Below are 19,221 nucleotides of genomic sequence, written 5' to 3' on the forward strand. Positions count from 1 at the left end.
TTGCACCATGAGGAAATAAGCCATGCAGATATTTAGAGAAGACTGGTCCTGGCAAAGGGAAACGCAAGCCTGTAACAGCCTTGAGGTGAGACTGTGCTTGAATCTGAGTGTCTGCGGTACAGCAGGGAGGTTAGAGTGTTCAGAACAGAGTGGGAGAGCAGAGCAGTGGGCCACGTGGGGCCTTGCCAACCAAGAAGAGGACTTGGCATTTTATTTAACCATGGCACAGGAGGGTTAAGAACAAGAGTATCTCATGACCAGAGTTGTGTTTTACAAGTCAATTTATACTGTAAGTCCTGAGAATGACAATAAATTTTCGGGTTATTCAACAGAGAAAACAAGTCATGCGCTGCCCTGCCTTACTTACGGTAACTGTCCCAGCCTTGCTGTATGCCACGTAACCCGCAGGGTTCTCCAACAGGTACCCGGTGCCGCTGCTCACGGCCATTATGGTCACTGAGTTTTGAGCACTGTTAAAAAGACTTAAGTTAAAATGAAGCTAATACCACCACTGGAAAAAAATTAAATGGCTTTAATATATTTAGTCTTTGCTATTTTTATCACAACTAAAAGTAGCTACTTTATAAGCAACATACCTGCCTTTGACCTGAATCTTAACAAAATGCTCATCGTGCCAGGCTTTGCTGAGTTGAAATTTACGGAATTGACCTTCAAGATAAAAAGCAAGGCTTTCATCTTTTTGAGATCCAGCCTCACGAGGGACATAGGCATCTTTATTTAGCTGCCTGGAGGAAAAAATGTCACTGTTAAACCAACTAAAGTTTAATTTAAAACAAACATTAAACTCAAATACCAGGCAAATTTATTTTCAAATTAATACTTTTTAATAACATTATGTAGGTTTTTAGGTATACACCATTATAATTTGATATCTGTATGCACAACAGATATTCATAACCAAAAGTCTAGTTTCTAACAAGTAACTTGTTTTAAAATCATAACTCAATACTTTCCATAAGAGTTAAGATAGATTAATGGTGACCCAAAATGTCTGGACTAACCAGATAAATGTAGAAGAAAAAACTGTGCCCAATATCTGAAGAAATTTATGACTTCAAACACGTTAAACCCACTCATCAACTGGAAAGCACTCCTTCAAGAGCCTCTTCCCAATACAATATATCTGCTTAGGGTAGTTTTAGGGGAAATGAGCAGCTTCCAGAGGATCTTTCATGAGATCAATGAGGTAGTATTACTGTTGGTAAACTCAACATTACAGCTTCCATTTTCACCTACTTTGAAGCACTGTGAACCCCCCAGAAGCAAAACCGCTTATTCTGATCTGCCATGGCCATCTGTAACTATACATGGCAGGTTAGTTATTTTGTCTTTTAGGGGGGCTGGGGGGGCAGACGATACACTCACATCATCTATGGCTGTACAATATACCTGTCATACAATATACACAAAAGTATTCTTAAATGGAATAAAAATGCCAATGTTTCTAATTTAAGACTAAAATAGTTATTGTACCACTGAAACTACAGGAAACTAGTAAAAAACAAAAGATGAATTTGTTTTTTACAGAGTCAGATATACGTCTAAGTAAGATCTTAAAAATCTAAAGATAGACACCCTAAGGACACTTCTTAGGACATGAATTAATGAGTGAGAACCAGAAGAAATCAAGGAAAAATAGAGACATATCCAGTTGGGCAGCCAAGTTCGTCTTGATCTAGAGGATGAAGGCTACTGATGCCCTGGAGAGCTGCAGAGCTCAGCACGACTTAACAGGGGTTAAGATAGAAAATCAGAGCAAAGAAAGTCCGATAGCAAGCAACAAGCTACAAAGAAACAGATGACAAAAAGATTAAGGACCTGTCATTTTTTTTTTTTTTTTTTTAGAAAAGGTGAGTCCCCACAAAAATTCTAACTTGTCCCTAACAAAATAGTTTGAATTCTTTACAAATCCATACTCTCTGCTAAACATGGGAAGTCTCCCTTACTCTTTCTAGCAGACTGTCACCTTTGTTTAGGTATTGAGGTTAAATTTGTGAAGTAGCTCAAGCTTACTTGATTGTGTTGGCGAAGTCCACGTTATTCAGGTTCTCTGACAACATTGCTTTGAGGTGTGACCAAAACAAACGGGGAGGTGTTTCGGAAAGGTACTCCTCTGTCTCCGGAGACTCCGTTATTTCACATTCAGCTTTTGGTTCCACACGTGTACAGTAGCCCAAGTAGCCAATTATAAATCCTAAGGATGAAAAGTTTCAGAGCTCAATTCACAGAATTTCATTTACAATCTATTCCCAAAAGAATTTTTAATATTTTCAGCTGAGTCTGGAAAACACTGGTTTTAGCCAAACTTAAAGCAGTTTGAAAGTAAATAATGAACCTGCTTTATATATTTTAAACTATTTACTCTAAGAAAATATATACTAACTTTATTTTATTTCTTTATTTTTATTTATTTTAATTTTTAGAGAGGGGGAAGGGACAGAGAAAGAGAGGGAAAGAAACATCAATTGGCTGCCTCTCACACCTCCCCCCAACTGAGGACCTGGCCCAAAACCCAGGCATGTGCCCTGACTGGAAATCAAACCAACGACCTTTTAGGGCCAGTGCTCAATCCACTGAGCCATACTAGCCATGGTAATAACTTTATTTTAAAGTTACCTTTTCCAAGTATATATACCTTTTCTTCCCAGAAGCCTTCCTTGAATCTTTGAGCCAAAATTCTATGCTACAAATATTCTGCACATATTTCTAGTATAACATTCGCAAATAACACTGAAATGATTCACATGTCTCTTTCTCCCACCAGGGTAAACCCAAAGACAGGTACAGAATCTTAATGATTATATTCACAGAACCTAACACAATGGCATATAAAAAGGTACAATAAAAATATTTGCTGAGCCCTGGCTGGTGTAGCTCAGTGGATTGAGTGTGGGCCTGCGAACCACACAATCTCGGTTCGATTCCCAGTCAGGGCACATGCCTGGGTTGCAGGCCAGTTCCCAGCAGGGGACGCACGAGAGGCAACCAGACATTGATATTTCTCTCCTTCTCTCCTTCCCTTCCCATCTAAAGATAAATAAATAAAACATTTTTTTTTTAATTTTGCTGAACTGAATTAATGAACTCCCGAGAGTTAGTGACAAGAAACGTTTAAGTTTTGAGTGGCCACGCTTACCAATGAAGAAAAAGATGATTACAGCAATAGTTCCATAGCAGATACTTCCATTAAACCTTTTTGATTTTGCAACATGGGCAAGATTACTCCTCATGTGACTGTCATCATTTTCTTCCTCGTCTGCTGCTAGTTTCATCTCCACACGACTATTGTCGCCATCCATTTGCCGTGCAAGACTAAACCGGGTGTATGACAATGGTTCTCCACTAAACTGGGGTTTTTAGAGAGAGAGAGACAAAGCATTATGAAAAAGAAGAAAGGGAGTAGGAACACTTACAGAAAGTCTGGTCAGGTACTATAGTTATTATTGGGCCATCTCTGTGACTTGTTATACATTCTTACGGAGAAAGAAGTTCTCCTTTCAAACCATTATCCTTCCATGTGCCCAGTTGTGTCAGTGGCAGGAGAGTCAAAGATCACACACCGACCTTCCTCTCATTCAGCCTTTCATTCAGAGTCTCTGTTATGTATATCTACTTGTATGCATTTTGATCTGTGCTTTTTTTAGTTAACGTGACCTACTTGCAGACCCCCTCCACCATGTCCCAAATACCCTGCCTTCCGACAATATTTTCCGTAATTAATTCTACTCTAGATGAAATATACAAGGATTTTTCTTTTGTGGAATGAGTTAGGCCTCAAGATCACCATTTCAAATGTAAGTGAATACCTGATAATAGCTCTGGGTATTATTTCATGCTTAGTTGGTGAAAGGCATTATTATAGACTTCATATTCTTACAAACTGGCAACAAAGAAATGCAAACCTAAAATATCTTACCAAGTTAGAGAATGCTGATCTGGCTTGATCCATCATTCTGAGTCACCACACAGAAGAGCCTAGTAATGTAATACAGAATTATGATAATGAGATACATGCCATTGTATCAGATTAATGAAGGCTTTTCATTACCATGCTAGATTTTTATGTATCAAACTCACTTTTAAATGTACCACCAACTTTCTACAAAGGGTATTTGACAAAATATTTAGTTTACATGACAACTAAATTTAGTGTGAGGTAAACATGATAACCACTACACTACAGAAACTAGATTTGGTGTAATCTCTGATTACATCTCAAATTAAGGTGGAGTGGGTGTGAGGGTAGCTTGAAGGACATTATTGGAAGAAATAAGAAATGTGAGCCCCGGCTAGTGTGGCTCAGTGGATTGAGTGCTGGCCTGTGAACTGAAAGGTCACCAGTTGATTCCCAGTAGGGGCACATGCCTGGGTTGCAGGCTAAGTCCCCAGTTAGGGGTGTGTAAGGGGCAACCAATCAATGTATCTCTCACACCTTGATGTTTGTCTCCATCCCTTCCCCTCTCACTAAAAATAAATAAAATTCAAAAAAATTTTTAATATAAATTATATATTGGAATATAGTATTGTATTAATGTTAGGTTTAGGGAGTGTGATGATGGTATTGTGTTTTGGGAGAATTCATTCTTAGGGAGATTAACAGTTAAAAATTTAAGGATAAAGTATTGTAATATCTATAACTTACTTTCAAACAGTTCAGTTTTTAAAAAGTATATAAGAAATAAAGCAAATGTGGCAAACTGTTAACAATTAATGAATCTAGATAAAGAGTAAATATGGACATGCACAATACTTTTTCAAATTTTCTTGGAGGCTTGAAATTTTCAAAATTAAAAACGTGGGGAAAACTAGTTAGATTATCATCCATGGTAAGTAGATTTAACTGAATTTAGTTACAGGGACAAATACAAAAGACGATAGAGTGGCACCTGAAAAAAAAAAGCCACAAGTAGAATTAAGTCAAAACTGATCATGTGATACAGACCAGTAACAAAGCATCTCCAATAGAAAAAGAGAGCCCTGGCTGGTGTAGCCCAGTGGATTGAGCGCAGGTTTGCAAACCAAAGGGTTGCGTGTTGGATACCTAGTCAGAGCACAGGCCTGGGTTGTGGTCCAGGTTCCCAGTAGGGGGCATGCAAGACACAACCACACACTGATGTTTCTCTTCCTCTCTCCTACCCTCCCCCTCTCTCTAAAATTAAATAAATAAAGTATTTTAAAGAAAAAAGAGAGAAAACCTGATCCTTCTGATTAAGAACAGTTCCTATGAATGATCTGATAGATCTTGAGGCAAAAAGCATATACAAAAGACAAAACACAGAGTGCACTATTTTCTAGATGGACTCTAGAAGAGTCCAATGAGCTGAGAGGTTAAGCAAGTCATTCAGACCTGAAAAACGATACTTTAAAAATGTGTTACAGGGTTATAGAAATTGTGTTCTCATGTCCAGAAATATCAAGAAATTAATGTTAACTTTTTTCAAGGCAAAATACACCTCTGTAACCAACTGAGTCCTAACTGGTTTGGGTGCATCTAGATCCTTGATAGTGATTATACTGAGATGCATAAAAATTAACATTTACATCATGCTATCCATTTTACAGCTTTTCAGATACAAGTGTATTTACAGCACATTTAACACCCACGTGGCACAAAGCAAGTTGTGAGATACATGCAGACTGTAAAACATGACCTTCTATAAACTGAAACTAGAAGTCTATCAAAACCTATTAATAAATTCTTTTAAACTCGTTCGTTTTAAAGACTGGAGCCAATAACCAACAAATAGGTCATATTCTTAGAAGCACAATCTCTTGCCCCATCTGGTGCAAAACGCTTATCACGGTCACTGCACCAGAACCGTGCAAACCCAATCACCAGAGCCAGAACTGGAAGGCCCCGCCCTGAACCAATTTTAATCACCCTTTTCTAGGAAAAAACAACCGACCAGTTTAATTCTCAACCAAATCAGCCACTCCTCAAGGTTTCTAGTTTTAAATTAACTTTAACACTAGAGGGACAATATATTTAAATAAATGAGATTCATCGATTGCAAATCTACAAAAACAGGTAGGGATTAATAGAACATGTAATTATGGTTTTTATGTAATTGAAATCCAAGTACATTTTTGAGTGGGAAAACAGATGTTAGTTATTTCTATTTCAATCCCCAGTGCAAAATTAAAACCATAACATTAAAAAAAATCAAGTCAGAGGGAAAAAAACTATGACCCAGGTAACTCCTAGTTTGATCTCACCATTGAACCTCACAACTGTGAAGAATACAATAATTCTATGATGTCCACAAAAATGATTCCTGGAATTTTATATACAACAAGTCTGAGTCATTCTTTCAAAATTACCTCACACACAGTAAACTTTTCTATTTAAAATAATTCCTTAATGAATTGTCTTCCAACTGTAATCACTCTAAGTGCTCTGAAAGTGCGGAAGAAAACCTTCCATACTAGTTGCAACAATACTATCCTGTCTATAAAGAAATAGTTCTGTTGAAGGCCACATCTACAAGCCAAGTAATTCTTATTTGTCTTATTTCAACATGGCACCACCAATGCTGATAATCGATATAAGAAACCATCTATCACCTGGATTTTCATTCATATTAGCCATTGATATTTCTTTGGTGTTCTTAATAATAACTGGAAAAACCATTCAGTTTCTCACATCAATGAAAACAGAGCCCCATGTGCTTGGAACATGAAATGGAAGGAGGATCTGAAATGTCTTCCCTAGAGTCGTGGGATGGAAGGCAGGAGACAGCAAAGGTACTAGTTAGACTAGTCTCAAACTTCTTAAAAATTCAAATCCTCTTATTCCCACTCTCTTCAAATATGGCATTAATTTCTATTTAATTTTTTTCACATACAGTAACTAACTTGAGGTCTTCAGCTCCTTTGGGGTGTCTCAAAACCAGGGGTCTGCATATAATACATACAGAGAAGGTGGGGGTCGGGGGTAGAGTGCAGGAGATCATCAACCAAAATATACTTTCACCTATTTTTTAACACACTCAAAGCTGCTACTCCATTTTACCTGAAATAAAAACAAGACACTTGTTTGTTTTAACTGAAAAGCTCACTTCAATTTAGAAAAGAGGCCACAGTTTCAAGACCTTGGAGCTCATGTAGGTGAAGTTCCTCTGCCTGCTTGAGGCTCTGTTCTAGAGACCTTCACTGCCCTCTGCTTTCTCCAAAATGGGAGACAATCCAGCCTCTGTCTCTGCCCTCTAACATTCTTCTGTTCTTGAAGTCCTACTCATTTTTTCCTGGCTCAGCTCAAGGGCTACCTCTGTGAAGAATCCTCTGATTTTCCTGTCCTATATAGTACTTGACATGGAATTACATTATAATAGAGAAATTTTACTTAACAATATAGGGCCATGGTTAATGTATGAGGTTCTTTTTTCATATCACTTAGAAATGATAAGAAAAAGAATATAGCCCTGGCTGATAGATGGAGGGCCAGCCTGGGAACCAAAAGGTCACCAGTTGGACTCCCTGTCAGAACATGTGCCTGGGTTTCAGGCTAATCCCCAGTAGGGGGCGCAGGAGAGGCAACAACACATTGATGTTTCTCTCCTTCCCTTCCCCTCTCTCTAAAAACGAATAAATATTTTTTAAAAAAGAAAAAATATATAATGAAAACCTTATACTTGGGATCTTTTCCTATCCTTGCCACTATTATGATTTATCCTGAAATTATTGGGCAAAGCTTGACTGAAGAGTTTTTTAAAAGCAAAAAAGTATTATTTATATGGTAGGGCTCCAAGACCTCAAGCAATTGGTTATAGATACCCACTTTGCAAACTACTTCCCTAGACAGCTACCCATTTGCAGGTGAAGTACAGGAACTCCTGCAAGGCCCTCAGAACTCATTAATTGTATATACACAGGATGACTTGTAAAGAGCAGGCCAAGGTTTTTACTAGCTTTAAGAGTCTAAATTGAAAAGGCAGTGGAGGAAATCAAACAAAACAAGTAGCATCTTTATTCCCATTCAGCTTTCTGAAAAAAAGATTGCCTAGGGGAAGGCCAGGACCACCTTAAGTCATTGCAGTTTATCTCTGTAGTGCTCATCAAGGAAAGCGCAGATATACACGAAAAGTTCCAAAGTCTCAGAGGATCATTTTTAAATAGTTTTCATTGTCTGATTCAAACTTAGCTGTGAGCCTTGCTCCATTATAGATAAGTGCATTTTCAGAGGCAAATAATTGCCACGCCTTAGGGCAGAGTTGGCCAAGGTGTTCTTCCCTATCCAACAACCTTCAGCACAAGCTAGTAGTACGCCATTACTTGACCAGAACGTTCCATCAAACACAAGTTAAAGGGTGCTATGATATATTCAGACTTTTGGAAAATATTTTATAGCAATGACAAAACTTTTAATTCTAGATGTTCTTGTGAAGCTCATTGAATTTATTACAATCCAACAGTGAGGGGGGAATAAAACAGAAGGTCCTACAAGTACTTTAGAGCACCTAAATCTTCACAGAGAAAAACTTGTCAATCACCTAAAAGGTTTGTCAATAAAGTCAAACTCCCCAGCTCAGAAACAATGGAATCAGCACCTAGTATTTCAAACTCATATTTAAGCAGAGAATAAAGAGATCTAAACACTTATGTAACAGAGCAATTACTTCCCACTTCAATCCTGTTAACAGACCCCCTTCTCCTCCCCCCCCGCCCGCCAAAAAAAAAACAAAAACAAAAACGAAAAGAGTAGCAACCAATTTCTCTGACAGACCCAAAGTCACTACAGTGTGCAGAGGGAAATCGTTAAGTGAAAAGAGCCAAGTCAACAAAATACTATTCTTACCCACTCTCCCCTCTACCACCTTTTAGAGGACTGTCCACCAGAAGCACTGACACAAATGGCCTCTAAAGTATTTATCAATACAGCACAACCCTTTGACCATATCGCTAATTTACTGAAGCAAGCGGATTCCAGTCCAGAAAGCTTTTACTAAACCTCTAAACCAAAGCTTTCACAAAGTAGAAATTTTATTCCCNAAACGAAAAGAGTAGCAACCAATTTCTCTGACAGACCCAAAGTCACTACAGTGTGCAGAGGGAAATCGTTAAGTGAAAAGAGCCAACTCAACAAAATACTATTCTTACCCACTCTCCCCTCTACCACCTTTTAGAGGACTGTCCACCAGAAGCACTGACACAAATGGCCCCTAAAGTATTTATCAATACAGCACAACCCTTTGACCATATCGCTAATTTACTGAAGCAAGCGGATTCCAGTCCAGAAAGCTTTTACTAAACCTCTAAACCAAAGCTTTCACAAAGTAGAAATTTTATTCCCGAAGTCTCCCGTCTCACAGTGAGGGGAGCCAAGCAATCTGAATATCCTCAACGCGTTCGCTGAACCTGCGGTGTCCAGTTAGCTTCTGTCTTGGGAAAACTGAGAACCCATACACAAGGCCAACAGGCAGCGTGCGGCAAGGAAGATCAGGTTATAAGAAGCTCAAATGTACAGCTTCCAGAAAACCCCATCTAAATGCCTAGGACATTCTCGTAACGGAATCCAGGCCAGCTTTGTCCTTTTCAGGAGTGAGACCAGGTCCCGGAGCGAGCGCCGAGGAAGCGGAGGGCTACGAACTCAAGGTCACCCAGGTACCCAGACAGCCATTCCCTCGGGACTCTTCCTACAGCAGCCACGTGCTCGCAGCAGAGAGAGCCAACCCTGCGGCAGCACGGCTTGCCCGCGCAGGGCGGACTCCTGGATTCCGAGGCCGCGGCTTAGGGCTGTCGCACGAGGACCTGTATTTTTTTAAGGGCCAGCTAGGGAGGACGAGGGATCAGGGTGGCCCGAGGAGCCGGAAGCAGAATTGGCGGGGCGCAGAGTGACAGTTGAGAACCCCTCATTTTGCCCTCAGAACCCTAACAAGGAAACCAGTCCCCGTTCGGCGACTGAGGCAGGCAGGGAGCAGAAAGAAAGAGAAGGGCAGACCCTCTCTGCACTGTGGACCCATTCCGCTGCACCTGCAGCCCGCTCCTCACGCCGTTGCCACCCCTTCCTCATCCGCACGCGGGCGGATTCCGCTCCATCCCTCCCGCTCGCTCCACCCGGGGGCGCGACAGCCTCCTCGCGTCCCCTGCGGCTCCCCGAGGATGCTGGACAGCACTAAGCAGGGCGGTCCCGCAGAACGCCCTGATCAGCCTGCGGGACAGGCGAATCGGCCGAATACTAGCAGCGGCGCGACACTCACTCCGCAGCCTCCTCGGTCCGCCGTTAACCTAACCTCCGCCGGCCGACGCTGACACCCTCCGACGGGGAAGCAGCCCCTGCCAGCAGTTTATAGTCTGGTCCCGCCTTCTCCCACCCCCCCGCGGGCCGTGCGTCACTTCCTGCCTCACGTACACCCAAGGTGGCGCTCGGGCGATGGAGCGCCCGGGGCGAAGGGTGCCGAAAGCACCCGGACAACGGCCGGCCTCGAGCGCGAGGGGAGGTTCCGGGGCGGGATCAGGGTGTCGGAAAAGGCGAGGCTTCAGGTGCCTGGGGCTGGGGGAAGCGAGTGATTGGCACAGTCCGTCGCTTCGCGGTTCTCCGCCGGGGTGTGGCTCATAGCGTAGCAACCCGGACCCTTCACTCTAACCTTGACTAATCACCAGGCATTGCAGAGCAAGGTCAAAGTCGTTAGCGTTTACTCGTAAAGATTGGATTCTTACAATGAAATAATCCCTTTTAAAGCGTATGTCCTTGATGGAATTATTGTGCAGAGATACTTTGCAGTCTTAGAAATACTTAGGATAAACAACGAGGAAAAATAATTAAAAGCAACATGCAAATTTGTACTTAGGAAGTAAAAAAGCTGCATGTGAACCAAGACTGGCAGTGCTTCACCTACTGTTTAATGCATGAGGGGATGGAAGGGAAAACAGAAAAAGTGATTCTTAGAATGATAGAATTGTATGTGAACTTTCATGTTCATTGCCATTATTATTATAGGATTGTGCAATGCATAATAAATAAAATTGAGTTTTCATTTTTTACAGCCTTTCCCCACACCCTCTCCCGGCCTCTGATCTGTAACAAAAGGTCCAGTGAGGGAGATTAAACAAGTTTACAAATAGGGACAAAGGCGGCGGGGTGGGGGTGGGGGTGGGGGTGGGGGTGGGGGGTGACCCAGGCGATTGGGGCCACCGGAGCTATAAAAGGGTTGTAAATAAAGCTTTTACACGATGAGAGCCCTGAAGGGTGTAGAACAATCCTTTAAAGTATAAGTCAGCCCTGGTTGGTGTGGCTCAATGGATAGAGTGCCTGATTGCCAAGGGAAAAGAAGCTGGTTCGATTCCCAGTCAGGGCACATCCTTGCTTTGCGGACCAGGTCCCCAGTATGGGGCGAGCCAGAGGTAACCAACCACACATTGCTGTTTCTCTCCCTCTCTTCCCCTCTCTCTGGGAATAAATAAGTAAAATCTTTTTAAAAAAGAATGATCAGTTTATGCTCTTGCTCTTCCCTTGATGCAGCGATATATTTGGGGTCTACCCACCGCCTTTCCCTTTACCCCTGTTTCATAAAATCCCTCCCAAAGGAGAACTTTTAAAAACCTATAAGCAGGAGTATGTCTGTACCTTAGTGGATGTACACAGGAAAAAGTTAAAACTCGAGGAATAGGATGGATATGAATTAACTGTGGAGGGGCGGCCTTGAAATTAAGACAATGGGCCTGTTGAGTTTCCTCTCTCTTTCCTAGACGTTAAAAAACAAAAAACGGCTCTGCCTGGTGTGGCTCACTGGATTGAGTGTCCGTCCACCTGAGAAGCAAGGCGGGTGTCTGTTTCCATTCCCAGTTAGGGCACATGCCTGGGTTGCTGACCAGTCCAGTAGGAGGCCAGTGAGAGGCAACCAAACATTGATGTTTCTCTCCCTCCCCTTCTCCCTCCCTTCCCCTCTAAAAATAAATAAAGTTTTTGAAAAAACCACAAATTTAAAAAATTCCTGGTATCCTGGTGAAAATCTTAAACCGTGTGGAAAAACAGGGGCCTTAGGAGATGGTGGTCTGGACTGAATCTATGAAAACCCAAATTTAAAAAAATATACATTTACTGAAATAATAAAAAGGAAGAACACCACCTTAAAGAGTGTGTCAGTTATGTTTTTTATTTTCATGCTTTTACTAGTACTAGCGGACACTAAGCAATTAAATACCTTTACTGTCTCTTTCTCCCGAGAAGCTTTGCAAGATCTCCCTTCTCTGCAATTTCAAGTAGATGAAAATAAATCTGTTGTGCTTTGTGCTGAATCTATATATACTGAAAGGTAATTTTGCTCTGTCTGGCATTCCATACAGATGTTCCATTAAACAGAAAACCACAGGCCCAAAATCTCATCATTTGTGCTAAAAGCCAATAATACCAAACCTAGATTTAATACCTGATCTCATTACAGTTTCAACCTCTCCCCAAAATGTAATTTTAATTGACCAGTCTGAAATTTTCCACCAGTAGGGTAATTTGTCACATGGGCTCCCTTCATTGCCCCCCAATCCCGTAGAAAGAAGAGGCAATCTACATGCTATAAAAACATCTCATTCTTTTTCCCCCTTAAAAAAAATCTCTCATTCCAAAATAATCTTTTTAAAAATTTTTCTAAATTCTATTTTTAATTTTAGGGAGAGAAAATGGTGGCAGGGGGTGGGGGCTGGCCAGAGAAAGAGTGATTGGCTGCCTTCCGACTGAGGACGAACGTGCAACCCAGGCCTGACCAGGAATTGGGCTACCTTTTGGTTTGCCCAATGACACCAACCAACTGAGCCATACCTGCCAGGGAAATCTTTTCTTTTAATAGCTCCCATGACCCAGCTTCTTTCTATAAAAACCTTCCTTTTTGTACACCCCTCAGAGCACCCTTCTAATTGCAAATGGGATGCTGCTCAATTCATGAGTTGCTTAAAAAGCCAATTAGATCTTCAAATTTACTCAGTTGATTTTTTTTAAAGAGTTCAAAGGTTTTACTTTTTCCATCTGACTTTGGTTGTCGTTGTTGCACTATTACATAGCCCTAGCTCCTGCTTCTGAATGACTCCCAATACTGGAGTCGTCATCATGCTTGCAAAAAGGTTAATTAAGTTTTTGGTCATCTCTATTTAAACTATAACTGAAATGGATGTTATTCAATTTCCAAACTTTCCACAAACTGTTTCATAAGACTTCCCTTACATTGGAACTAAGATCTCTGCAGTTCTTTCAAAAGGTACACAGAAAAATTTTTCATGAAGTTATATATACTAAAATTTTGCATGAAGGAAACTGGAAGTTGTAGAAGAATAAAACAATGTAGGAAAAAAAAGAGGAAGAGCACAACATTGGGGCCTAGGGAAACAGCTCAAAGCCTGGAGTCAAAGAACTGCGGTTCTCAACTTTGAGCCTGGGTTGTTATCAACTGTAAAATGGGAACAAAAATACATGCCTGAAAGAATTTCTGTGGTCTTCAATGAGATAAGGCAGGTGCAATCTCCTAAAAACACACAGTAAACTGACACGCAGCCTGGGGGGGATCGTGTAGAGTCAGGCCTCCAAGTGGTGTGGAAGAAGACATCTACAGGCCGGTGCAGGTATTCCCTGATTTTGGAAAGTATGCCTTCTGCCTCTTTGCTCTTTAAAATAATTTTTTTACAAAGATTTTATTTATTGACTTCTAGAGAGAGAAGAAAGGAGGGGAAAAGAAAGAAATAGAAATATCAATGAATTTGGGGGTCCGTGTTGCCTTTCATGCACCCTCAACTGGGAACCTGGCCTACAACCCAGACGTGTGCCCTGCTTGGGAATCAAATCAGGGACCTTTCAGTTTGCAGGCCAGTGCTCAATCCACTGAACCACACCAGCCAGAGCACCTTCTGCTGCTTTGCTTTTATGAAAGACCTATATTAGTGTCTGGTTTTTTTGTTTTGGGGTTTTTTTTTAAAGATTTTATTTATTTATATTCAGCGGGAAAGGGAAGGAGAGAGGGAGAGAAATATCAATGTATGGTTGCCTCTCGTGCGTCCCCCGCCTGGAACTGGCCTGCAACCCAGGCATGTGCCTTGACCGGGAATCGAACTGCCATCGTGTGGCTCGCAGGCCCGCGCTCAATCCACTGAGCTATGCCAGCCAGGCCTTAGTGTCTGTTTTTGATAACCAAAAGAAATCCCTGCCCCCCCAAAAAGGTGAAGTGGGGGTTGGGTGAACGAGATCAGCTTTTTTTTTTTTTTGCACTGAGCCAATAGAGAGGCAGTCTGCACTCCCAGCAGCAAGAATGTCCCTGCCAAGCTCCTTCCCTGGAAACAACACTCAGCACTTTGGCATCACATTACCACATTTTTGAACAGTGTCTGTGAGCATCTGTGCTTACCTCAATTTATGTTGTGCATCTGTTAGTGATAGGGGAACTGAAGAGTTGGTTTAAGTGCTTAAGGCAACTGGAAAGCTATTATTCCAGGAACTGGAATGCATGACTCTAAGAGGCCGACAAGGAATTCAACCTCTTGCCCCAGTGGGTCTGCAAGCCATGGAGATGGTATCTGAGCCATTGTGTTCTAGGGAGGGAACATCTTGTGATACAGATTGTTGAAGAATTGTTGATCAACAGATAAAGAAGTACTAGGAAAATTGCCACTGGACTGTAACTCTTATCCAATTAACCTTCTTTTCCAAACCCCTTACCTGCCCTTTCTTGTCCTTATAGAAATGTGGGCTTGAAATGAAGTGTAAAATGGTCTTTTAGGGTACATAACCCACTGTCTTCTCAGATCACTGGCCATCTGAATAAAGCACCCACAAAAATTCACTCCTTGTCTTTGCTTACCTGGATGGTAAGTGGAATCTCTTAGGTCAGCATTTCTCAAACATTTTTGACTACACTCCATGATAAAACATCCATTTCGCTTCATGACTCAGCACACACGTGTGTATGTGTGTCTATATATATGTGTGTGTTCACATGAAACTGAAACAAAAGTTTCATGAAATAATACCCTTGCTGTGTGCAAAGCAGTCTCAAATTCTCTATTTAATTTTTAAAATACTGATTTCAACCTGTTAAACTTGATTTTTCAATGGGCTGTGACCTGTGTTTGAAAACCACAGTCTCCTCTCTCAGAGCACAGGTTATTTCAGTGAACAGGACAAATGACTTGCTCAAAGTTAAATTTCAACTCCCAAGGCTTCTCCCTGTTACTTTGTCCACAGTTTCAACTTTCTACCACCCTACGCCTCAGCAAATATTGATCGAGGGTTTATGGGTTGGGAGGCAAAGTTAAAAAACATAGATAAAGCCTTCAAATGATTTTAAATGCTGGTATACACTGTGGTCAATCATTACAGAACTCTGCCCATCATTTAGTAGGTCCTCACAGCAACCACTACAGAAAACACTACATTCAGCTTTGACCACAGCTCCTATTGACAAGCCGTATTTATTTACACTGGAATCTGAAGCCTAGGGCAATCACTTTAGGACCAGAACCATAAAATAAAAATGTGGAGCTCTGGAAATTGAAATAGGATGTACTCCAGAAAATAGTAAACTGCCAGTTCATATATTTGAGGTTGGTACTATTGTCTGTTTTATTTTGCATTTCTCTTTTTTTAAATACTTGAAAACCTTCAGTTTTCTATTCTAATACTATTGACTAAATTAATTTTTGTTTTCCCTGTGCTAAAAGGAAGCTCACATGGAGAACATGGAACAGGAGTTAATATAGAGAAATTTGCCCCTACTTTATAGCAATTGGTAAAAGTTACTCAGGGCAAGGAGAGGAGAATAATTACTTTTTACATTAATTATGATGATATGTATGCCAATGAGTATAGTGGACTAGTTGGAGTTTCGAGCAAGGTATAAGATATGTGAGACTCTATTTAGTCCCATCTGGAAGAAACAGAACTAGTTTCATAACTGAATTTCAAGTTTGGGTAGAACTTTAACTCATACAACATCTCTGGCCTATAATAAATTTGCAATGAACATACGTTGAGTTCATTGAACAAAATCCTACTACTTCACCAAGTGGTTATCCAGCTTCTATCACTTCTCAAAACAGAAGCCCTTGGGTAGTTCAGACTGTTGGAAAATTCTTACTTACGTTAATCTGAATTCCCTCTCCCACTACGTTCCATAAACTGGTTATTGCTTAAAGACTACTCTCATCAACGTGTGGTTGCCTCTTGCCTGCCCCCCACAACCCAGGCCTGTGCCCTGAGTGGAAATTGAATCAGCAACCCTTTGGCTCACAAGCCAGTGCTCAATCCACTGAGCCACACCAGCCAGGGCTATTCCTCTGCCCTAAAGTCTACAGCTTTACCCTGGCTGCTATGGCTCAGTGGACTGAGTGCCAGCCTTCGAAGCAAAAAGGTTCAACTCCCAGGAGGCACATGCCCAGGTTGCAGGCCAGGTCCCCAGTTGGGGGTGGGCAAGAGGCAACTGATCAGATACATCTTTCACATATGGATGTTTCTCTTCCTCTCTCCCTTCTCCTCTCTCTAAAAATAAATTAAGTTAAATTAAACAATAAAAACAATAGCCTTTATGAATCCTGTCAGTCTGCTACCACATCCACTACCTTAACCGCCACTGCACATTGTCAACTCATGTTGAGCTTTCAGCAGAACTTAAAGTCTTCTTTTTTAGCCTTAAAAAAAAGTTCTCAACTTAGGCAGTTGAGGGTTGGCCTTTGGAGCCGAGAGACCTGGGTTCAAAATCTAGTTTTGCTATGTACTAGCTAGCTGGACTAGAATTCCATATTTCTTCCTTTTCCATGGATAACGTGATACATACACACTGTTGTCGTCTGATACATGACATGTAGACTGTCTGTCCCAGTTTATCACTAGTCTAGTCAGCAAGTCATGGAGAAGAGCCTAGTCTGTTTGGCTGGGAACATCCTTGCTTATAAGAGCTGAACGACAACAGCTAAGATGTATCGAACATATACTGTGTGTTGGGAACAATTCAAACCCTCTACAGGATTGGTTCGTGTAATCCTCATAACAACCCTATGGTAAGAATTAATATTATCCTCATTTTTCAAGTGTGAAAACTGGCATTATAAGAAGTTAAAGAAGTTGCCCCAGATTTCGGGGCTAATAAGTGGTGACGATCCCACCTCAAACCCAGGCAATCTAGCATCTGAAGCCAGCCCTAAACAGTGCCGCTGCACTTTCTCTTTCCAACTCTAACCGTGACACAGACTGTCTGCGTGGACGGCACTACAGACTCCTCCCCAACGCAGGGGTTCTATTCAGGGGGCTCAGGGACCGTCCAAGTGGGATTTGAGAAAATTTAGTACTGGGGGATTTAGTAAATAAAAATTATTTATTTTTTATTTCAGATTTAATTTTATTTCAGAATTTGGATTTGTGTTCATGTTGAGTGAGGAAGCTCAGATAATTCTAAAGCTAAGACTTCGTTGTGTAACTGATCCTCCAGAAGTTGAAGTCTATGTCTGACAGACTTGAGGTGCCTTCACATTGTCTCTGCAAGACAGCTGATTCTGCTAAATTCTGAGAGTGTGTGTACCTGACTTTGATAAGGATAGTTATTGAATTAAAAGAATTATATTAACTTTGTTTCCAAAATTCCAATGAGTCAGTTTGCTTTTTCTTGTTTTCATCTTCCCCCTTTCAACATCTGTAGCTGGCAACTCTTTTGCTTATATCTGAGTTTCCCTTCCTCTGTGGTATAAATCTGGCATCTTAAGCTTCCGATAAACTGTGTGCCATATGGCAAAACATGGCCTAATTTGAAGACTTTTTTTTTAAGGCAAAAAAAGAAGACTTTGAAAGAACTTCGAGAAATGCTGGGTGGCTGCTGATGTCAGTGGAGAAAGTGGGCAAATATGTAAAAAAAAATCTTGCCAAAGGAAAATTAAACCTAAATCCCAAGTCAGCAGATCCACTGGCCAAGAAAAATATCATATTGTCAGAAACTTTTTGGTTTTTTCAGCTTAATATGCCCAAGACAGATTTTCTCTTGGTTTGGAAAATGATACTGACACAAATTTTATTTTTCATACATTGAAATGTGGGCAAGGAGGTAACTGTTCAGTGGTTACACAGGTGAGGGCTGGCCTGGCTCCCTCTGGCTCATCTCAGATCATTCCTAACTGGCAGGAAAGGCCGCCTCCCGGAGCTGGGGCTCCCAGGGTCTGTCCGCTAACATTCACCGAGCCCTACTCTGCCCAGGTACTGGGTGCTTGTACTCTATTGTCTTGTTTTCTCCTCCCAACGATTCTGTCAAAGAGGTACCATATCCATTTTATAGTTGAATAAGTGGAAGTGCAAAGAATACAACAATAATTGGCTTTAAGTGGCATAAGTTTTTAAAAGCAGAGCTTAGCTTCATATCTATGAGATCTTTTATCATAAAACCACTTTTCACTACATCCTAGGTATTGAAATATTGTCCAGCAGGCAGATGGTTGTAGCTCTACGTCCAAAGTAGAATGTCTTGCTGCCAAGATGCATCCTGGATGCTACACACATAACCAACTTAGGAAGGTCTGAGTCCACATTGTAATTGAATCTGTTGCCACTGACGTAAAGATAAAGACAAAGTCACCAGGTGCAATGTGCCTGGGATAACCATCTTCCAGAAATGCTTCCTGGAAGTAACCTATGCTGGAATGACATTGGAATTTTCTTAACTGATGAGATGAAGGTCCACAGCCTCCAACCAGGTAAATGTAGGGAAGCCAACCTAAAATGAAATCATGATAAACCATTTCCAAACATCATAAGATTACTGCTTCTGAGACTGAGTTTAAACAAGGATGCATTTGAAGAGACCCACTGGCTTCTGTAGTCAAGTCAAACCCATAAATTAGGGTAAGCAATGGCAGCAGAGAGCTCCAAAGAGAAAGAGATTCCAGCAAACCAGAGGCATCTGTGTGCCCACACCCCCGACTGTTTCCAAGTCTGGTGTGGACTGTACTAAGGAACAGGCAGGGTTCCCTGCGGGCACTGTGATGAATGAAGCTAAAGTGGATACTGAGATCCACATGGAGTCCAGACCCTAGCCCAGGGCTTCTTAAACTTGAATGTACAGCACTGAGTCTCCTGGGGGTCTATTAACCTATAGATTCTGACTCAAATGTCCATGACTTTGGATCCCTTCTAAAAAAGATCCCTGGTGAGGCCCAGGCTGCTGGTCTTTGGAGCACATTTGGGTAGAGTTCAGAAGAAAAAAAGGTTTTCACGAGCTGTTTCTCCAGCACTTCCCATAGAGGGGGCAC

At 41.3% G+C, this 19,221-nt stretch overlaps 1 protein-coding gene across 2 annotated transcripts in view; it reads right to left on the reverse strand.

The window, feature by feature from the left end:
- TFRC (transferrin receptor) overlaps positions 1-10,325 on the reverse strand; it is a 30,156-nt gene extending 19,831 nt beyond the window's left edge. The window contains exons 1-6 of one of the 2 annotated variants that reach the window (XM_037033650.1): positions 10,218-10,325; positions 3,938-3,996; positions 3,158-3,368; positions 2,035-2,215; positions 597-746; positions 368-470 (exon numbers count right to left, since the gene is read on the reverse strand). In XM_037033650.1, coding sequence (XP_036889545.1) covers positions 368-470; positions 597-746; positions 2,035-2,215; positions 3,158-3,368; positions 3,938-3,973 — 681 coding nt within the window. In that variant the 5' untranslated portion in view covers positions 3,974-3,996; positions 10,218-10,325. Of the gene's footprint in view, positions 1-367; positions 471-596; positions 747-2,034; positions 2,216-3,157; positions 3,369-3,937; positions 3,997-4,875; positions 4,895-10,217 lie in introns of those variants that run through there. The other variant, XM_037033651.1, reaches the window with a different exon arrangement.
- Between the last annotated feature and the right edge of the window lie 8,896 nt (positions 10,326-19,221).

The sequence above is a fragment of the Sturnira hondurensis genome, unplaced genomic scaffold (genome assembly GCF_014824575.4).
Source record: "Sturnira hondurensis isolate 20B ecotype Veracruz unplaced genomic scaffold, ASM1482457v3 Scaffold0021765, whole genome shotgun sequence".
Classification (NCBI taxonomy): domain Eukaryota; kingdom Metazoa; phylum Chordata; class Mammalia; order Chiroptera; family Phyllostomidae; genus Sturnira; species Sturnira hondurensis.